This window comes from Coturnix japonica, chromosome 2 (assembly GCF_001577835.2).
Source record: "Coturnix japonica isolate 7356 chromosome 2, Coturnix japonica 2.1, whole genome shotgun sequence".
In the NCBI taxonomy this organism is placed as follows: Eukaryota; Metazoa; Chordata; class Aves; order Galliformes; family Phasianidae; genus Coturnix; species Coturnix japonica.
The window spans coordinates 127534241-127552448 of NC_029517.1; the positions used below are offsets into that span (position 1 = coordinate 127534241).

General features: G+C 37.2%; 1 protein-coding gene across 3 annotated transcripts in view; it reads right to left on the bottom strand.

Annotated features, from left to right (window-relative positions):
• Nucleotides 1-6881: 6881 nt before the first annotated feature.
• Nucleotides 6882-18208, bottom strand: part of KCNQ3 (potassium voltage-gated channel subfamily Q member 3) — a 179850-nt gene continuing 168523 nt past the window's right edge. For all 3 annotated transcript variants that reach the window (XM_015856360.2, XM_015856359.2, XM_015856358.2), the window contains 4 exons: nucleotides 16325-16456; nucleotides 15009-15107; nucleotides 13661-13745; nucleotides 6882-12773 (listed from right to left, as the gene is read on the bottom strand). In XM_015856360.2, coding sequence (XP_015711846.1) covers nucleotides 12036-12773; nucleotides 13661-13745; nucleotides 15009-15107; nucleotides 16325-16456 — 1054 coding nt within the window. In that variant the 3' untranslated portion in view covers nucleotides 6882-12035. The remainder of the gene's footprint in view (nucleotides 12774-13660; nucleotides 13746-15008; nucleotides 15108-16324; nucleotides 16457-18208) is intronic.

The window sequence follows — 18208 nt, forward strand, 5'->3', positions numbered from 1 at the left end:
CCTACCCCACTTACCTCCCCTTGGAGATGTCAATCAGTGTATTTGCTAAAGCGGATCAGATTTCAATACTTATTTATTTATATGTCCCATTGTTGTCTGTGGTAGGACAGGGAAATTGTTTAGCTTGGTGCAGTGGACTTGGTGCAGTGTGCTAATGCAGACTTGGGAGGGCTTGTTTCCATGGGGCAGAGCAGGGAAGTCTGACAAATGAAAGAACTGTCTTAACAAAACACACTGGGAGAGAGGAAAAAAGGAGCTGTTGAAGGAGGAAAAACAAAAAACAAAATAAAAATAAAATAAAAAAATAAAAATGAAAATGAAAATAAAAATAAAAATAAAATAAAAATAAAAATAAAAATAAAAATAAAAATAAAAATAAAAATAAAAATAAAAATAAAAATAAAAATAAAAATAAAAATAAAAATAAAAATAGAAGAAAGAAGCACAGGGCTGTGCTTAGAAGCATCCGACAGACACTGAGAAATGATTTCCTGTGCTTTCCTGACCCACTGAGCTGCTCCTCCACACTGACAGCACACAGAACCTTTTCCACATACAGCACTGCTTTGCAACATGAATTCAGAGCAGGCATTAGCGTGGCCATTATATGCACATTTAACTGGGATATCATCACATGCTACAGACTCAGTCTGTAAATATCTAGTGATTTGAACATAATTCAAACCTGGAAGGATGGATCATAAGCCAAATTCTTTTCTAAAATAGAAATATTAAGTAATATTGCTATGGAATCAATGGAAAATTTTCCATTTGTAGGAGAATGTTCTGACTGATTTCCAGGTTTATCTCTGTGGTGTCCCCTGACCATCGTAAGTGCTTAAGAAGAAATTGCAGAGAAACTTTAGTACTAAGAACAGTGCACTTTGAAGACTGCCCCTACTTCTCAGCTGCTGAAGGCTGGTTTGAATTTGAAGCATTAGATTTTCACTGCTTTGCAAGATCTTTTCAAGCATTAACATATTTGTGCTGTCCAATTAAATTTTAAAGGTATCTGTGAGAAATACTCCAGGAACTTCTGCCTGAGCCTTCTTATCTCCCAGTGCTGTGCTTAATAGCAGTATTAGCTCTCATGATGTATGCCATGCTTGTGCTGCTGTGCTTATCTGATATCCAATTTTTAGTCTATCAGGACAGGACTTTATTGCTTTGTAGCTGTATCTTTTTTCTTGTTTGCCACTACAAGCAGCACTACTGTGATGACTGAAATGCGTTCTGGATCATAAATAGGAAACCTTTCCCATACTCCAGTTCAAAATCACTAACAAGTTCCAGTTCAAATGATAGCAAAATTCACAAGTGTTGAAGGAGCAGGTGTCACACAACCACAAGCAAACGGAACAATCCCATGAACTGACTTTCAATTAATGTTTGAATTTCAAACATTTATCAAATACAGGTTGCAGGTCAGGCCTTTAGCTACAAATTCTCCTTAACCTCTACCGCATGCAGTAATCCACCTCTTGTGTTGATTTTAAGCTGAACATATTAGAATACATTTTACTCATGACTGTTGATCCATAGTTCTCTGGGCTGCTGAACTAGGAAGTTTAATCCAGTTCAAATTCCACTTATGTACTCATTAAAACCTCTTAATAAATACTTCTGTGCTATTCTAGATTAACTGTTTCTGTGCTACTCTAGATTAATTTTAAAACAATGTGGTTATGAGCTATGCTTCGTTTGAACTCATTTTTATGCGGTAGGCAATCATGAAGTTAGAATTGGTTTTTTTTGGTTTTTTTTTTTCTCTGTACAAGCGAAATGTAAACAGATATCAAGTAATTCTCCTGTACCTTCACATTAAACAGACCAAAATGGAATTTAAGAGACCAAAGAATTGTTGTTGTTGTTTAAAAAAAGGAAATTCCTTGATAACTAGCTTTGTTACTTTTCTTCAGTCTCACCACCAAAACATTTCATTTTTTATGTTCTCACTCAACAATAGTAGCACAGACAATATGATTCCTTCCAAACACATTTGAAACTACTGATATTTGGAATAGCTGATATCAACTTACCCGCCTTATCTCAACAAAGATGATTATCTTCAGAGCCTATATAAAAGAGGAGGCTATCGCCAGGTCTTAATAATCACTTAGTGAAAGACTTGTAGTAGACAGGCTTGATAATCTTGCTTTAAAATCTTGTAAAAATTGTCATCTTAATCCCAGAAGGACCAACTGAAGGTAACACAATCATAAGCAAACAAAGTGCCCCTTGAATCCCTCATGGAATGACACTGTAACAAGCCAGGTCAGGGCTGGAAGATCCTTCTGGCAGCGATAACTTGAACTGCAAAGTAGAAGGATGGTTGTGTTGGTGTTTCCCCCCCCTGCCTCCCCCCCTTTTAAAGGGACAGCTTGTTTTACTGCAAGTAGGCCAGTGTCACCTGAGAAAGGGACAGGTTGGCCAGGTGAAGACCCTTTGAAATAGCTTTATCATACGTGGGGTAGCAATTTAACAAGAGGCGTTGCTCAGAGAATTGTGAAGATACCTGCTGTGTGTATTAACTGTAGAAAATGAAAAGGAAGAAAACAAGCTGACAGGTGCACACACACACATGCTCAGTCTTACCTTTATCTACTTGCACTTTGCCTTTCACTTTGACCTTAATTTGTGCCAGGGGAGGTACAGGTTGGATATTAGGAAAAAAATTCTTCTGAGAAAGAAGTATTGGAATGGGTGGTGGAGTCACCATCTCTGGAGGTATTCAAGAAAAGGGTAAATGTGGCACTGAGGGATGTGGTTTAATTGGCTGGTGGTGATGGGTTGATTGTTGGACTAGATGGTCTTAGAGGTCTTTTCCAACCTTAATAAATCTATGACTCTTATAGTACATGAAAATATGTAATGTATTGTAACCAGTGGGATGTTATTGTGTCTAGAATTTTCTGATACTTTTTTATGTGAATCATGACTAAATAAGGAATTTGGAAACCTTTTTTCATTGACTAGACTCACCTCGCTTGTACTGATTTAATTACCAGTTGCTCAATATCTCATTAACAAGACTGGAATGAAAGTCCTCTCTGTAACAGCTGACAAAAACAGGTATAGCCAAGAAAATGTGTGTACCGGGATCTGTTCCAACCGTTTGATGTTTGGATGTTTGGCTATGAGGATAATTTGACTTTCAACAGGTTGTACCTCATGCTGTGTTTTACCCTGGGACCCTGTAATTTTAACTTTGCTCAGCTGCAGAGCAATGCTCAGGTGTCTGAGCAGGGACATTGTGCACCCCAGCATGGACTCTTCAGACAATACTGCGTTCTCACTCGGAGCATCACTTGGAGCAAGCAGCTTTCTCAGGAGTATAGTCTTTACATGCCTTCTTTCTCCATTGTCTCTTTGTGTGACACGACTGTGTTCATAGCTAGAATCTCAAAAAACAGAATGAGAAAATAAGTCATTTTTACTGTGTTGATTTTTACACCTTTCCAATTTAATCTATTTAGAATTGCAAGTGAATTCTGTTCTTTGCAATATCATTTATTCAATGTTTTTCATTGAGGCTTTGCTAAAATTGTTACCAGCACCTCAAAAACCCTTGAAAATAATGACCATTAAACTCTGCAGTCATTCAACTTGAATTATTCTAGTAAGAATGTTTTATATACTCATGTTTAAAGTAGCTAACACTTTTATTTAAAGTGTCTGATATTCACTTGGTTAAGAAATCCAAGGTTTGCCTGCACCAGGGACACCCAGAATTGCATCAGCTACAGACAGTTATCACTTGTCTCATGGAAGAAGAATTAATAGGAACCTAGGAGCTCCATTCTTCATCAAAGTCACTGACTTGTTGTGACAAGAAAAGAACAAAGCAGAGGCAGATGAGCTGCCTGAGTGAATACAGCAAAACTTATTTACTGAGATACACTCATTGCATAGTCATGAAAAGAACAAAGATATTTCAGTCATTTCTCTGCAAAGCAAATGTTCCAGCATAAATGTTTCTCCAGAAAAGCAGTGAGCACAATCTCTGTTGCACGAAATTCACAGCTCCAGTTCATAAAGAAAAATGGGAGATAAAGGAATATACTGAATCTCAAAACAGTTGATTTCTGGTGGGCACTGATGGTTTTGCTTCTTTCTTTGCACGATATATATTTCCCATGAGATTGTTAACGACCCACACAGTACCTTGCACAGCTCCTCCGGGGCTTCCGAAGAACACAATGAGCACTTTACATTTGTAAGCCTCTAGATGCCTAAGGCTTTGTTTAGATACAAAGAATTTACAGCAGTCCAGGACTTAACTTAGAATAGATTTAATCATTTACCTAGTGTTGTTATTTCTTATATAACATGTGTCAGACACGCAGCTGGTCCCTGCAAACCTGCCAAAATATGCACAGCACATCTTACATTGCTTTGTTGTTTTGTAAGCCTTCATCTATGCTCTGCTAACAAGCAGCGTATGACTGAACAGAGAGAAGCTGTGGAGCTGTCCTGATCCCAGTAGACTACCAGCTACCAGGGCCATCTGTCTGAAAATCTTACCGGAGAGCAACTTTATCAATGGCAGTCTAGCACTCTTGCTGATCAGTGCCATGAGACTGGGTTGCCATGACCCCTTCTCTGTAATCCAGTAGGATGCTCAGTGTCATCCAAGAGCCATTTTGTAATGAGCTCTTTTTCAAGTCTGTGGAAAGAGTGCTGTAATATAAGCTCCCTGGCAGGTGTACCTGAGAAGAAAGGGAGGGATGCACTCAGAGCAGGACACACTTGGAGAAGTGGAGAAACTACCATTGATGACACCATTACCTGGACTGTACTGGATTAATCAGTACTTACCCTTTCTAAATCATTAAGGAATCTTGGCCACAGTCTGCCCAGCCATAAGACAATTATACGTTATCAGAGCATTCCAATGTATATCTAATCAGAGCCTGCAGAAGTAAAAAGCTCTCTGGATATAAACAGGGCTCTGTCAGAAGATGGATATCATATCATTTTCCCATTTAAGAATTCATTTTTTAGAAAATCAGTATTAAGGTCTAAGCAAAATCCAGTATTTTGGCAAGCTTGTGCATTTGGGTGACTTCCAAGGGGAAATTTTATTGCAGTGTTCAGGTGAATAAAAGATGAGTGGTGCTCCTTTTAAGTCCATGAAATATCCATTAAAATGTCATTACTGTTGCTGTTTTGTTTTGCAGAAAAATTCTCCTGCATTCAGTTCAAACTGAATCCTTCATTGCTAAGTAATGTTAATGCATGGCAGTACTGGCTATAAAGGAACATGTACACACGTGAAATAACTTTGTATTTGCCTTGAGAGATATGCATAGAATAAATAAAAGGATAACTGAAGAGATTCACAAGACCTCTAGTAGGTTCATTAAAAAAAAACAAACACATAAAACAACAACAAAAAACTGCTGTCAATCTTATCCATAAGAGATCGGCTCTGATCCTATTTAATCTTTATTAAACACTAGCAAACCAAAAAGAAAAAAAACAACAAAATAAAACAGAAACAATTGGATGCTGTTGTATTCCATAATTTTATGAGTTTTACCCAGTTCATAGGGATATAGAAGTCAGATAAGAAATGGAATTAAAGTTTTACATAACACAAAAATTAAAGAAATATTTTTAGGTTGCATTTCAGTTTTTAAGCAGAACTTATTGAAAACTGTGATGCTGAAGAAACTTAAAATTATCCCAGTGAGTCTAGTTGCATTTCTGGAAAGAGGTTACGTTCACAGAATCATGAGTTTGAAGGGATCTTTAAAGGTCATCTGATCCAACCCCCTGCGGTGAACAGGGCACCTACAGCTCAGAGCCCCGTCCAGCCTGACCTTGACTGTCTCCAGGGACATCTACCACCTCTCTAGGCAACCTGTTTCAGTGCTTCATCACTCTTATCATAAAAAAACCTACTTTCTTATAGCCAACCTCAGTCTCACCTCTTTTGGTCTGAACCCATTTTTCCTTTTCCCATCACAACAAACCCTGCTAAAATGTCTGTCCCCTTCTTTCTTATAGCCTCCTTTAGATACTGAAAGGTTGCTATCCAGTCTCCCTGGAGCCTTCTCCAATCTGAGCAGCCCTGGCGCCTTTGTTGTTTCATGTTGTTTCATGTGCTCTGTCTTGTTCAGAACATTTACCCTTTGGCCCTCTCACTAACCTGATGGGATGTAATTCATCTCACCTCTTTTAGATATCTGAAATATATGTGTTGTCTAGTTGGTCATTTTGAACTCTGTAGCTAAGAAAGATACCACATCTGAAAGAGGGAATCAGGATCATTTGTCACAGGATGAACTAAACTGTGCACTGGAAAACACTGTTTTCCCTCTACTCATTGCAAAAGGAGTTGAACAACAACAACAAAAAACTTGCATCTTCAACTGCACGTTGAACTGTAATGTGAGTATGAAGCTGAGACCAAAAAGAAATGAAGCAACAAGAACAGGGACAGAGTTCAGGAGAGTGAACTGCCCACCCAATGCTGTGCCCAGCCATTAAATTCCCTGCCCAGTATACATAGAGCAGCACTGTGTCATTACTACATTCTCTATGTATTTTGTGTGCAATTTCATTGTGTTTTAGCACACCAGTGCTTTTCATTTGAGTGCATTTTCCATAGTTTTCATTTTCCCACACATTTATGAACAAATGCATACAAGAAGCATGGCCAGTAATCAAAGAAGTCTCAAATAATGTGATCTACTGTGCAGTGTATTTTAACACTAAGTTTCTAAGTGTAGAAACAAAATAAAATATAGTTTTTGCTTTTCCACGCAGTTGTGCATGGAAGGTCTTATGTCAAATTCTTATCTCACTGAATGTTTGACAGCGGTCACTCAATGGGTGCTTTAAATGAAAGAAAAAAAATAATAATACTCCACATCATAATTGAAATTTCTATTTATTAATAAGTGGTGCAGTTTTTAAAGACGGAACATAAAAAATCAGTTAAGAAGTATTGTTTGCATAATATATTGAAATAAACATATTAAAGTTGTTCAAATATTGGACAGTGCCAGAATATAAATTACACATACAGTTTAAAAATTACAATAAATAATATTATAAAGAGCACTAAAGGCCACTTGTATAAAAGTTGTGTTCCCTTGTCAGCCAGAATCTGAAAAGCATCTTTGTAGCATGGAGAAAATTTCAGTGAGCAAGGCACAAATACTAGTAATAATAAGATGCCATAACTAGAAAACAAGATGCAGTTGGCTATGTAACCTTCAGTCTCAGCATATTCTCAGGATGGAGATAGGATCCCGCTTCCAGAATTTTGCTGCACTTCACTTCAGACAGAAGCTGCTAAAAGCTGAATTGGGAAGGATCAAATCTTACAGCCTAAATAATCATAAGCAACAATGATATCCGGGGTCTTAATTCTCACAGTGCCTGGCTGCAGACACTTGAAAATGGCCCCTTTCTCCTCCTGCACCTCTGAAAACGGTCTTTGAAAGGCAACACCCAGTCGAGTTTCTCAAACAGTGATACCATTCCAAATTCATGAGGCACTGCAGAAAATTTAGGTCTTCAGACCTCAGGCTTAATGGAGGAGGCTGTGGGGTGCAAGGAATTAAGATCCAGCTCTTTTTCACATGTTTTGTTCTGAGTGGGAGAAATCCAGCTCCTGAAATACCTGGGCCCCCAGCAGGGCTGAATTTGCTCCCAAACCTGCATTTTCTGATCACTTTAGGCTCTGATCCTGCAAACTGATTGGATTGTGATGCTTGCCTGAAGGGCAGCCCTGTTATGTGTGGTTAAGTGTGCATTACTTTGCAGCCTTTCTGGGCCACAATTTGAAGCAGAAACATATCAAACTGTTTCCCCTCTGAAATGTAACAATGCAGCAAAGTTAGAGATAAGAACAGAACGAACATATCCAAAGTCAGTTTAGGGACAGATTCTATCAGTCTCTCCATGTGCTTAATTCCTATATATTTCCACAGGAGCCAAACCAATTAATCCAGTGCAGGGAAAAGCCAAGGACAGCAACCATTACCTTTTTTTCTGAAAGTATTTACTTCCTAAAATGAGCATAAAATACTTCTACAACTGTGTACTTAGACTATTAATTTCTGCAATAATTAAGTGTTCTTGGTTTGAATGTAAACTGAGGAAGATTGATGATAATACAAGAGAGGTACTTGATATAAACATATGTACTTCTTCAAAAACTTACAAGTAATCTTTATTTATAGTGGCAGAAAAATCAGTGTAAAAACATAGCTAAAAACCCCTATTTTTCCCAATCAGTGTTTTCACAAAGAAATTGATAAATAATGGCAGATTAGGACCTCATGATGACCCAATGCATCAGTTTGAGCAGGTTTCTCAGTGACTTCGAGGTGAGCAGAGGAAAATCCCACACTTCTTAATTAAGAAAAACATTTCAAGGCCTGGAATAGATTCTTGATTACTTGTAGGAAATAAGAGTCAGCAAAGAGCAGATTCTAGCAAATAAATAGTCTTGAATGCTAACTATATAAGAAAACTAATGTCTGTTAAACTGAAATGTCACATACTAATGAAAGATAGAATAAATCTCAGTTATTCATTCACATTCACTCCTAATATGAAAAGCAACATTAACTCAGAGGCCACTCTCATCTGAAATTGTGAATGTATTGGTTTTGTTGTTTTTTTTTTTTATGGCAAACCTACTTTGAAATACAGGCCCTGACCTTTTACACATGGGCAGGGCCAACATCACAGATGCTATATTATGCAGTACCCATTGTGCATGGTATATATACACACAAATTGGTTGATGCACTCTCTGGGCTCAAACTGAAGTGTGGTTTGATGAAGCTCTTGTGCACATCCCAGACTGAGATGATCACCAGGTTTCACCTTGCTGGTTACATCTGGACACAATTACACTGCCAATGCTGAGAGCAGAATGAATGCTCACCCTATCTGTAGTCCAGATGATGCAGGAGGACAGAGCTGAACAGAACACCTTTTTGAAGTGACCAGTGGCTGATTTCAATGGCAATTAATTCACTGGGTAAAAAATAGTAAGTTTGTCAGATCTTCCTCGGCTGTCCCCCGGTATCTCGTCTAGAGAATTCAGAGATGTCTGCTGCACAGGGCTTTGCTGAACTTGCCATTAGCACCTTTTAAAAGGCCTTAACTGGCAACTTGACATGTCATTAAATACTTCATTATGTAATTACAGACACCTGAGCCTGTGTTTTTAACCTGCATATGGTAAACTGGTGCTTATAACCCACAGCAAATGCTAACTTGAAGGTAGTGCAGCTGCCATGCATACAGAATGTAGCACAGCCATAATCCTGCTTTCCCCAGCACTGCAGGTTAGTATACAGATAAGACAGATCCAAGTATCTGCCATTGCTTGAATTCACTCTTGAAATGACTATATCTTTACAATGAGTTGATTTGTGGGTTATCAGCCAGACTTAATACTGAGAAAAGACTACCTTTGCATGACCCAGCATGAGAGAGATTAGAAACCTAATTGAAGAATTGCAGGTGAATTGGGCAGAGAGGTATGTAACAGCATATTTCTGCATAACTACAAAACGAAGACATTCACTGATAAATACTATTGTATTGAAAAGCCAGCAGTAGGTACAATATAGGTGTTTCCAAAAATCATTGACAGTCAAATAATTTTTCTCAGTGTGCCAAATTACAATGAATTACAATTTTGCAGCTAGTTTTATTCTCATTGATTTTAGCCATGAAACTGCAACAAACAAGAGACTGTCTTTCAGATGAACAGCTACTTTATGAAATAAGTAACTACTAAAATTGTACCTCATTATTGGCCTCAGCTCAGCTCAGTCTTCAAAGGCTGTCATTGGTGTGATTTAGTAATTACAAGAATTTCTTCTCCCTGAAGATCTGGCCAAGAAGGCTGTTATGATTTTAGCTGATAAAGCAGATGAAATATTAGAGTAAGAAGATCCTATTTTTTTAGGTAGCGCTTAAATAAACAGTGAAGATGAAGACAGTGCCTATGTCTGGAACAGAATAGAAGTTCCCCAGATGGAATGATTATCATGAGATGTCAACAGCACTGAATAATCAACAAAAATAACTTTGCTGACAAAGTGGGCAAAACCCAACAAGGTATCCTCCACTGAAGTACACTCCATCCAGGCCTGTGCAATTCCCATTTACAGACATTCATTGGAATACCTGTAGGGTATATCTTCTTATCCTCTAATTGCATGTGCCAACAATGCTTAGCTGTACAGCCATGACAGAAGATTCATTTTCTATCATCCTCCCTAGTTATATCCTTATGCTTTCATTGGTGGTAGAGCCACTAGCTGTCTGGAGAGGCAGAAGTGCTTCTTAACAGGAGGTGGACAGGAGCTATAAAAGAAGCTGCACCTTGCATGATGGGATGGGAGCGAGGTCTTTACCCACTGAATGTGGATATCTGTGACATGTTTACACAACAGCAAATCACCTTCTGCTCACTTTGAAGTCGGTAGAAAGTTGGTCATTGCACATAATTGAGTTGAAGGTGCAATTAATTTTATCATAAAGAGGTGCAAGCTTTGGTTCTTGTACCCTGTGCCCACTGACTGTACAGATTAGTTTTCCACCTGCTGTAAAGAGTGCATAGCAATTGAAACTGACATCAAATGGATGCTATTTCATGGACACTTGGACTGAGATTCTGCATAGGATATTTGGATAGGCTGTGTTTCACTACCTGTACAGAAACTGCATTTCCACTGTGGTGGTGAGATCTCAGATTTATTTCTGCCCTGTGCCCAGTGGATTGTACTGTTTTCTTGTTCTCTCTTAACACAGTTTCCAATTTGCACAGAAATTGTTTGTATGAGGCCTAAGGAGTAAACTTATACCTCTGTTGCTCAGGGACATGACAGAATAATGGTATTTATTTGTACATTGAAATTAAATATGATTGCCATACATGGATTTGCAGCTGTCCATTTTAAAAGGAAACTTTAAGCTAAATACACATCTTGCTGCACTGTGGAGCTCCCAGGGAACAGAAAAGTGTTACTCTGCAGATCAGAGAAGCTTAAAGCACTTCACAAATAATAGTGAATTGAGCCTCACAACCTGTATTTATGTAACTATAACGCCCAATTAACACACAGGGAAACTGAAGAACATTTATATTATGGAACTTATTACTGCATAACTCAGTAAAAGAGTGGAGAGTAGAAACCTGAGCTCTGCAATGAACAACATTTTTTTTTCTTCTTATTTTTGAACAGAGAAACCTTGGCCCTGTAAGAAACAAATAAACTTAGCAAAAGTTTTTCTACAAAATAGGATTTTAATTCCATTTCCAGCAATTTTATGATCACCAGTGGTAATTTTCCAAGTAGTTTGAGGAATTTATGCAGTAATTAAATATCCCAATCTCATATTAGTAGGTGGCTTTCATCATTTTTAATTCTGCCCCTAGTTTCAATTTAGCATTGTATTTCACAGGTAGTTATAAAACAGATCACATGAGTAACATTTCAGTATTTCATGTATTTCAGTATACTGAAAAACTATTTCAGTAAGGTAATTTATTTTGACAGCTTTTTCCCTGCTTGAATTGAAGAAAGATTTTGGCTAGGTGGGATAGAGATCGATTTACTTAGATTGGATAATGGATTCAGATTTTTTATTTCCACAAAAGGACAGTGCTCCTGAAACTAATTTGACTTTGCTGCTCTGTTTACAAAGTGTAGCAAGGACCATATCTTGGCTGTTTCCAATCCACCATTGTTGGTTGTACTGAAGAATATCAGATAGATATGTATCATAGAAGAAATCAGCTGTACCATTTATATAGGGCAAAGTCATGCAAACCATGCTCAAAACTAAGCTCCTTAGTTTTGGTAGCATGAAAAAAACTGCATTAGTAAATTGTATGAAATGGTGCAGAATGACTACCACTAATATCACATGCATCTTATGCAGCCATTGGTGTTTTGACTAGTAAGCTTTGGGTGCAGAGTAAGTGAGATATACAAAGTATGCTTACATTACACGGAGAAGTCAGCCAGTGACTACCCCCCCACGTACTTTTAAACTGGCTTATTTGAAGGGGTCCATATTGAATCTGAAATCCCATCCCCTGTTGAAGACAAAGGCATGGAGCCACTTGGTGTAAAAGGGTCGGTGTCTGTGTCTGTTTCCCCCTCTGCTAGGTAGCGTTTCTCTCTCATCCAAGCAGATCCCCCATTGGGGCCAAATGGGAAATCATCTCTGTCTTGGGAGATACTGAAGCCACTTGGAGAGCGCTCAAGTTCTTCATGGTTGACAGAGAGAAGGGACAATGGGGTATCACTGTCTCTTGTCAAACTCCTCCTCTGCCTTGGAGACACTTTGTCTGAGTAAGGGCTTTGCAGGTCTCCTTGGGAATGGTAGCTGACCTGGGAGTCCATTAATGTAAATATAGGCAGAACTGTTGGCCTTTCTGCATATGAAGTTGAGGAAGGTGTGGCTTGCAGTTTGCCAGAGTTTTGCCCACCTGTTGATAAAGGCTGTGAATGAGTCATGAGACCATGTGCTGAGAAACCGTAAGGACTGACTTTGTTGACTGGAACTTGCTGGAAGTTGTAAGGAGTTTCATGAGTACACTGATCAGTGTATTTGTAGATTATTGTTTTTAATTCAGAATACTTGTTATCTTCTCTCTTTTCCTTTGCAGGGGAAGCATTTTCTTTCAATGGACTTATCTCGGCAACTTGTATTTGCAACTGTTCCATATGATGCATATGCATATCAACAAGAAAATCCAGTTTCTTCCCCATGTCATTTACCTGAAAAATACCAGTTTTATTATATCATTTCAAGTCAGTTTTTCAATGAAACAGTCAGTGCTTCCATTGGTGCACTGTCCCCTACTGTGTTGCCATCTTTACTGGTCATAAGATAATCGTGACTTCCCCTTGGAAGCTGGACTGCAGTGGATGCCAGTTCATCCACTAATTGACTCAAATTAAGATCAGCCACTATGAATTGTGTCAAATATTTTTTTTAGCATTGCTGCATATTTGTCAATCCTCTGTTCAATGACAGTTTACAGCATTATGACCAAAGTCTTGATAGCATACAGTAAAAAGGTATTGGCAAAGTGTGACAGATGAAGTTACCTTTGCATACAAATCTACTATTAACAGTCCCACAACATCAGGGTTACATACCAGTGCTAATTTTCTTTGTCTTTGATAGTATGTTGTGCCTGACAGTTTACATTCCATGATAGGAACTGACACAAGTCAGTGCCCCTTGGCTCCATCTTAGTTATTTTAAAAATAAGGGTGTTATTAAGCAAGAGGCTAGAATGCCTAAAGAGGGCTCAAAATACCTGTGTAAGCAATCCTTTTAAGTGCCAAATCCTCAGTTGTACTCATGGTAAAACACCACAGATAGACTGGAGTTCAAATGTGTGAAAATGTCCCACCTAAAACGTATTGTTATGGTCTGCTACCATACACAATTATATTCATTCAACAGGTCTCAAAATGCATGTTTTCCAAGTAACTAAATTATTGAACAGAAAACTAATCACATGATTCTGTGATCATTAGTGTAAAACCTGTATGACTCTTGATCTTCAGTAGTACAAATCTGCATAGGTCAGACAAAGAGTCATACAGAATTCATATCAACTTATTCTCTCCATCGTGGTTGTGAAATTACATACCTGTCGTTCGACTTTAACAAATTTGCCCATCATACTTTGGTCTTCAGTATCTACTGTAGATGCTTTGGCTACGTATGGATCATTTCTATAAAGAATTAATATCTCTGTTAGCATTCTATTTTTCTTTGCATCACAGTGAGTATTTTATATAAGGAAACTTAAATGTTATCTTGATGGTATATTAATATACCTTCTTGGTGCCTCACTTAAGAAAAGATTGGACAAACAGGATAAAAACATCACTGTATACAATTTCAATGAATTTCTAAAGAGCAAACTCCTGATCTTGAGATTAAAATTGTATTGTTTTCAACGTCAAAATAGAGATCAAGGCAAAACAAATACAAACCAAAGAAGCTCAAAGTGGAAATGAAATTAGTTTCAGACTTGGTGGAATAATTCTAGATTTGTGAAAAATGTTGAGGTAGTAGATAACGGGGCTACAGATGTAATACAGCACTATCTCGAAATCTAATTCTTTCTGATTATTGTGTTTAAAGGTTCGGTTACCATGGACGGGGCTTATGCAAATATTTCAATCTGCTTTGTTTTCCACATGATCATTGCCTCTTCCATATATGTAGGGCTCTGTCTTTGTATTTACTTATTTTCAGACTTTTTACTGTGTGGGATAAACCAGACAAAGCCAAGTTAATTTATTTTCTGTAAGATTACTTTTGTCCTGAGAAACTGTGACAGCTTTGGGGACAGATTGTTGATAGTTTTATGTGGTTCTTCATGGGTATTTAGTGACAGATTGATAGATGCAAATAACAAAAAAATGTGTCATTTATTACAGAATTAATGCTACCAGGATAGCTGCAATACAATAGTATGCATTAACTTTCACACCCAGAAACCTGTTCTTGCAATTCACTTTCAGTAACTTCTACTCATTGATTTAAAAGCAGAATTGTTGAAATTCTGTCCCCAATTCTTTTGGTGGGGATTATAATAAACAGTTTTTAAACTTCAAGTTAACTGGCTTACCTTAAAACTACTGTCAATTTTTAACAAGTTTTTAATTAGTCTCACTTGTTGAATGCTAAAAATTCAGTACTTCAGCAATTGTATGTTCATATTTCATATAAAATCACATTTACAAAACACAGAGAATCTGAGCCAGAGAATTAACAAGCCTATAAGATTAGATTTCCATTATACATTGTTCTAAGGGAAGCTAGTCTTGTTCTGGTACAACATTCACACTTAAGTATCTTGTAGCAACATATCTTAGTATCATTAATATAACACTGTTCTAGCTGTATGAATCCAGTGCATGCTTTTTGGTATGAATGCACATTGTATTCATGTTTTGGTCTATGCAAAGTACTAAGAATAATTTCACCTGGGAGACTGTTGTGAAGGGTAAGAAAAAGCTCCTCCCTTTTGGGATTTCTTATGCTTGGGAGTAGATGGAGGTCCAGGTGTAAAAATCATATCTACTCTGAAAAAAGAAAAGAAAAGTGGAACTGCATAAGACCACCTCTAAATGCTAACATAGCATATTAGAACATGATAGAAACTACTATGCATCTCTGCAGCACACAGTAGCAAAGACTCAAAAATGAGCCTTGAAAATAGAGCTTACAAAATTTGAGACAAAAACTTGAAAAAGCAAACTAGATATTTCCCAGGCACTCAAGTACTGCTGGACTATCAGTCAATGCCCCATCAAACTCCTTTGGTATCTAATCATTCTTAGACACAATAAGCTGTACTCATCCAGTTTTGTCTGAAAATGGTAAATGGAAATTTAATCAACTCAGAGGTGAAAGTTTTGGGGTGAGTAAGGAATATTCATCTGACCAAATCTGCTTTAAGGAGGAATGAGCTGTGTCACAAACACAGTTATTTACACTGACTAGCTCTCCATTAACTATGAGAGGGATCTCATGTGACTTGACCTCCAGAACTGGTGTCTCTTTACACTGCTGAGCTGAACACCACAGACCTGAGGCTGTGCTGTGATTCTTGCCTGGGCTTGCCGGGGACGAATCTTCACCCCACAGAGCTCTGCCACAAATACAGTGTGAGGCAGGCATAACTGCATCAGCACCTCTGCAAATACTATCAGTTAAGCATCTGGGAGAGATCCCCTGCTGCTGAAAATCTTGCGACAGCTCAGTCTAAGTTAGAGGAATAACCTCCAGCAAAGGACATGTAGGCAATGCTGCAGGCACAGATTTCTGACATCATGAGCTCTCCTCAGCTTTCTGAGCTAAAAAGTATTTTGAATTATATCAGTTTACACTTTGAGGAGATTTAAGACCTCTTGTGCTAATGTGTTTTTGCACCTGTATTAGATGTTTCACTGTGCACAGTTCAACAGATAAACCAGCCCAAAGGAAAGCTCTGCATAGTGCAACTATAGCATTTAATGATCATCTGCAAGAAGGGGAGAAGGGGAAAATTTCACTGTAATCAAGTGAGCCAATAGTCAAGAAATTTTTTTATTACTGCGTTCTACATGTGATCCAGGGCTCTCTTCTGCAGCTGCCCCAGCTAGGTGTTCACTCACCGTTACTTTCTGAAGAAGAGGATTTCTGATAGATCAGTTATGATGTGCAGAGTCAGCCTCTGATAGGCCTTGTACACATACAGACCAACTACACCTTTTCCAGCACAGTTCTACATTTTCCTCCCTTCCCGGGCGATTCTTACCTTGTCTGAAGATACTTTATTCTGGAAAGCATATCAAGATGCCCTGCTGAGTATTGCTCTATCACATCCTTTACATCATAAGGCCTCAAAGTCTCCTTGAATTTTTTTTTATAGAGACGAAACTGTAGTATTCTGTGTAATAAAAGAAAACATTACTAAGCTTCTGTGTAAATTCAAAAATGATAATTTGCATCTTCATTGAATATTTGGTAAAGACACTGGATGTTGGGAAATTTGATTGTTTAATAATTATTTATTTAATAATTATTTATTTAAATACAAGACAATAAAACATAAGCAGATCATGCCTAATGTCATTCCATGTTTGAAAACACATAATAGTTGGCTTTTTGTAACTAAATAATAGACTTTCCTTAAAATAGTTATATACACAATGTCTCCTTTTCAGTATTATCTTCTTAACTAGAAATGGTTCAAAGAAATACATTCAGAGGTGGAACTCCATATCAAACATCACAAATGATAGGAGATTTTGAAGCTGAAGGCATGGTTCAACTTAATATAAAACTACTTTACAGTATATACAGTGATGAATCATTATCGGATTGCTTTTCATTTTACATCTGGGAAAGTTTTAGGGAGGAAATGCTAGTTCATTAGGAATATGAAAGTTCAGTAGTGAGCAACTGAATTTGTAGATAAAAGGAGAAAGTCTTAGAAATACCTGAAGTGTCCTTGAAAAATTGCTAGTGTAAAATTATTGTTATAATTGTGGTATCGTTATTATTATATGGCATCATTATTATTATCATTACTATTATCCTAGTAATATAATATCCTAGTAATACTAAAATCATAGAAATAATTTGGACCCATGCTGGCAAGAGAGCTTGAAAACTGCTCTCCACCCTATTCTAAAATACTTGCCTGTTTATTCACCTGTTCCCCCTTGTATCTTGGTAGATTAAACAAATTGGTAATAAATGTAATGATGAAATATCATTTAACGTCTTTGTCTTAGGCTTGAAATCTAACTATTTAACTTTGATGCTTGTAAGTCTTTCAGTGTTTTAGATTTCAAAACTTGAAACTTCATTACTGTAGCCAAAATATGTACAATAACACCCAAACTGTATTTAAAATAGGAAACTCTTAGTGATTTCACTTTAAGTTCTTTATTATGACTTTGGAAAGCCACTGAGAGGTTTTATCTGAATAAATTGCCTTCTATTAGCCTACAAGGTCTGGATAAACCTTACAATGGGAAAAAAATAAAGGAAGGAAAAAAATCTTGGCTTATGATTGAGTTTAAAGGGAAATTACATGAAATTGATTAGTTTTGCACAGGATATGGGAGAGGAAGTTTCGCAAAAATAATAATGATATGCCTTATGGAAATGTACAAAATAGGGCAATCAGGTATCAGGAGGAGAAATAGGGGGAAATTATAGAGGGAACAAGGATGGAGAAACTTCCAGCAGGACAGAAGCAATATTCATTTTTATTTTATTTGTATATTTTAGATAAAACAGTTTTGGGTTATTGATAAAAATGATAAACTGAAAACAGATTTCAAACTCATACAGAAGAAAAACAAGTATTCAATTCAAAGCACCAAATGGTTGTGGAAGTTCTGATGAGGGCAAATGACTTACAGGCAATTGCATTTTGTGGAAGAAATACCATCTGTATACTACTTTCCTTGCTCAGTCATTGACTAGGTATTAAAAATTAAGTTCATTGTGGAGGTGAAAAAGATGAATCCTATATAGGCCTTCAGCCATAATCTACCAACAACAGTTGTTAGCATGATATAGCATCCACAAGTCAGAAAAAAGAAAAGAAAAGAAAAGAAAAGAAAAGAAAAGAAAAGAAAAGAAAAGAAAAGAAAAGAAAAGAAAAGAAAAGAAAAGAAAAGAAAAG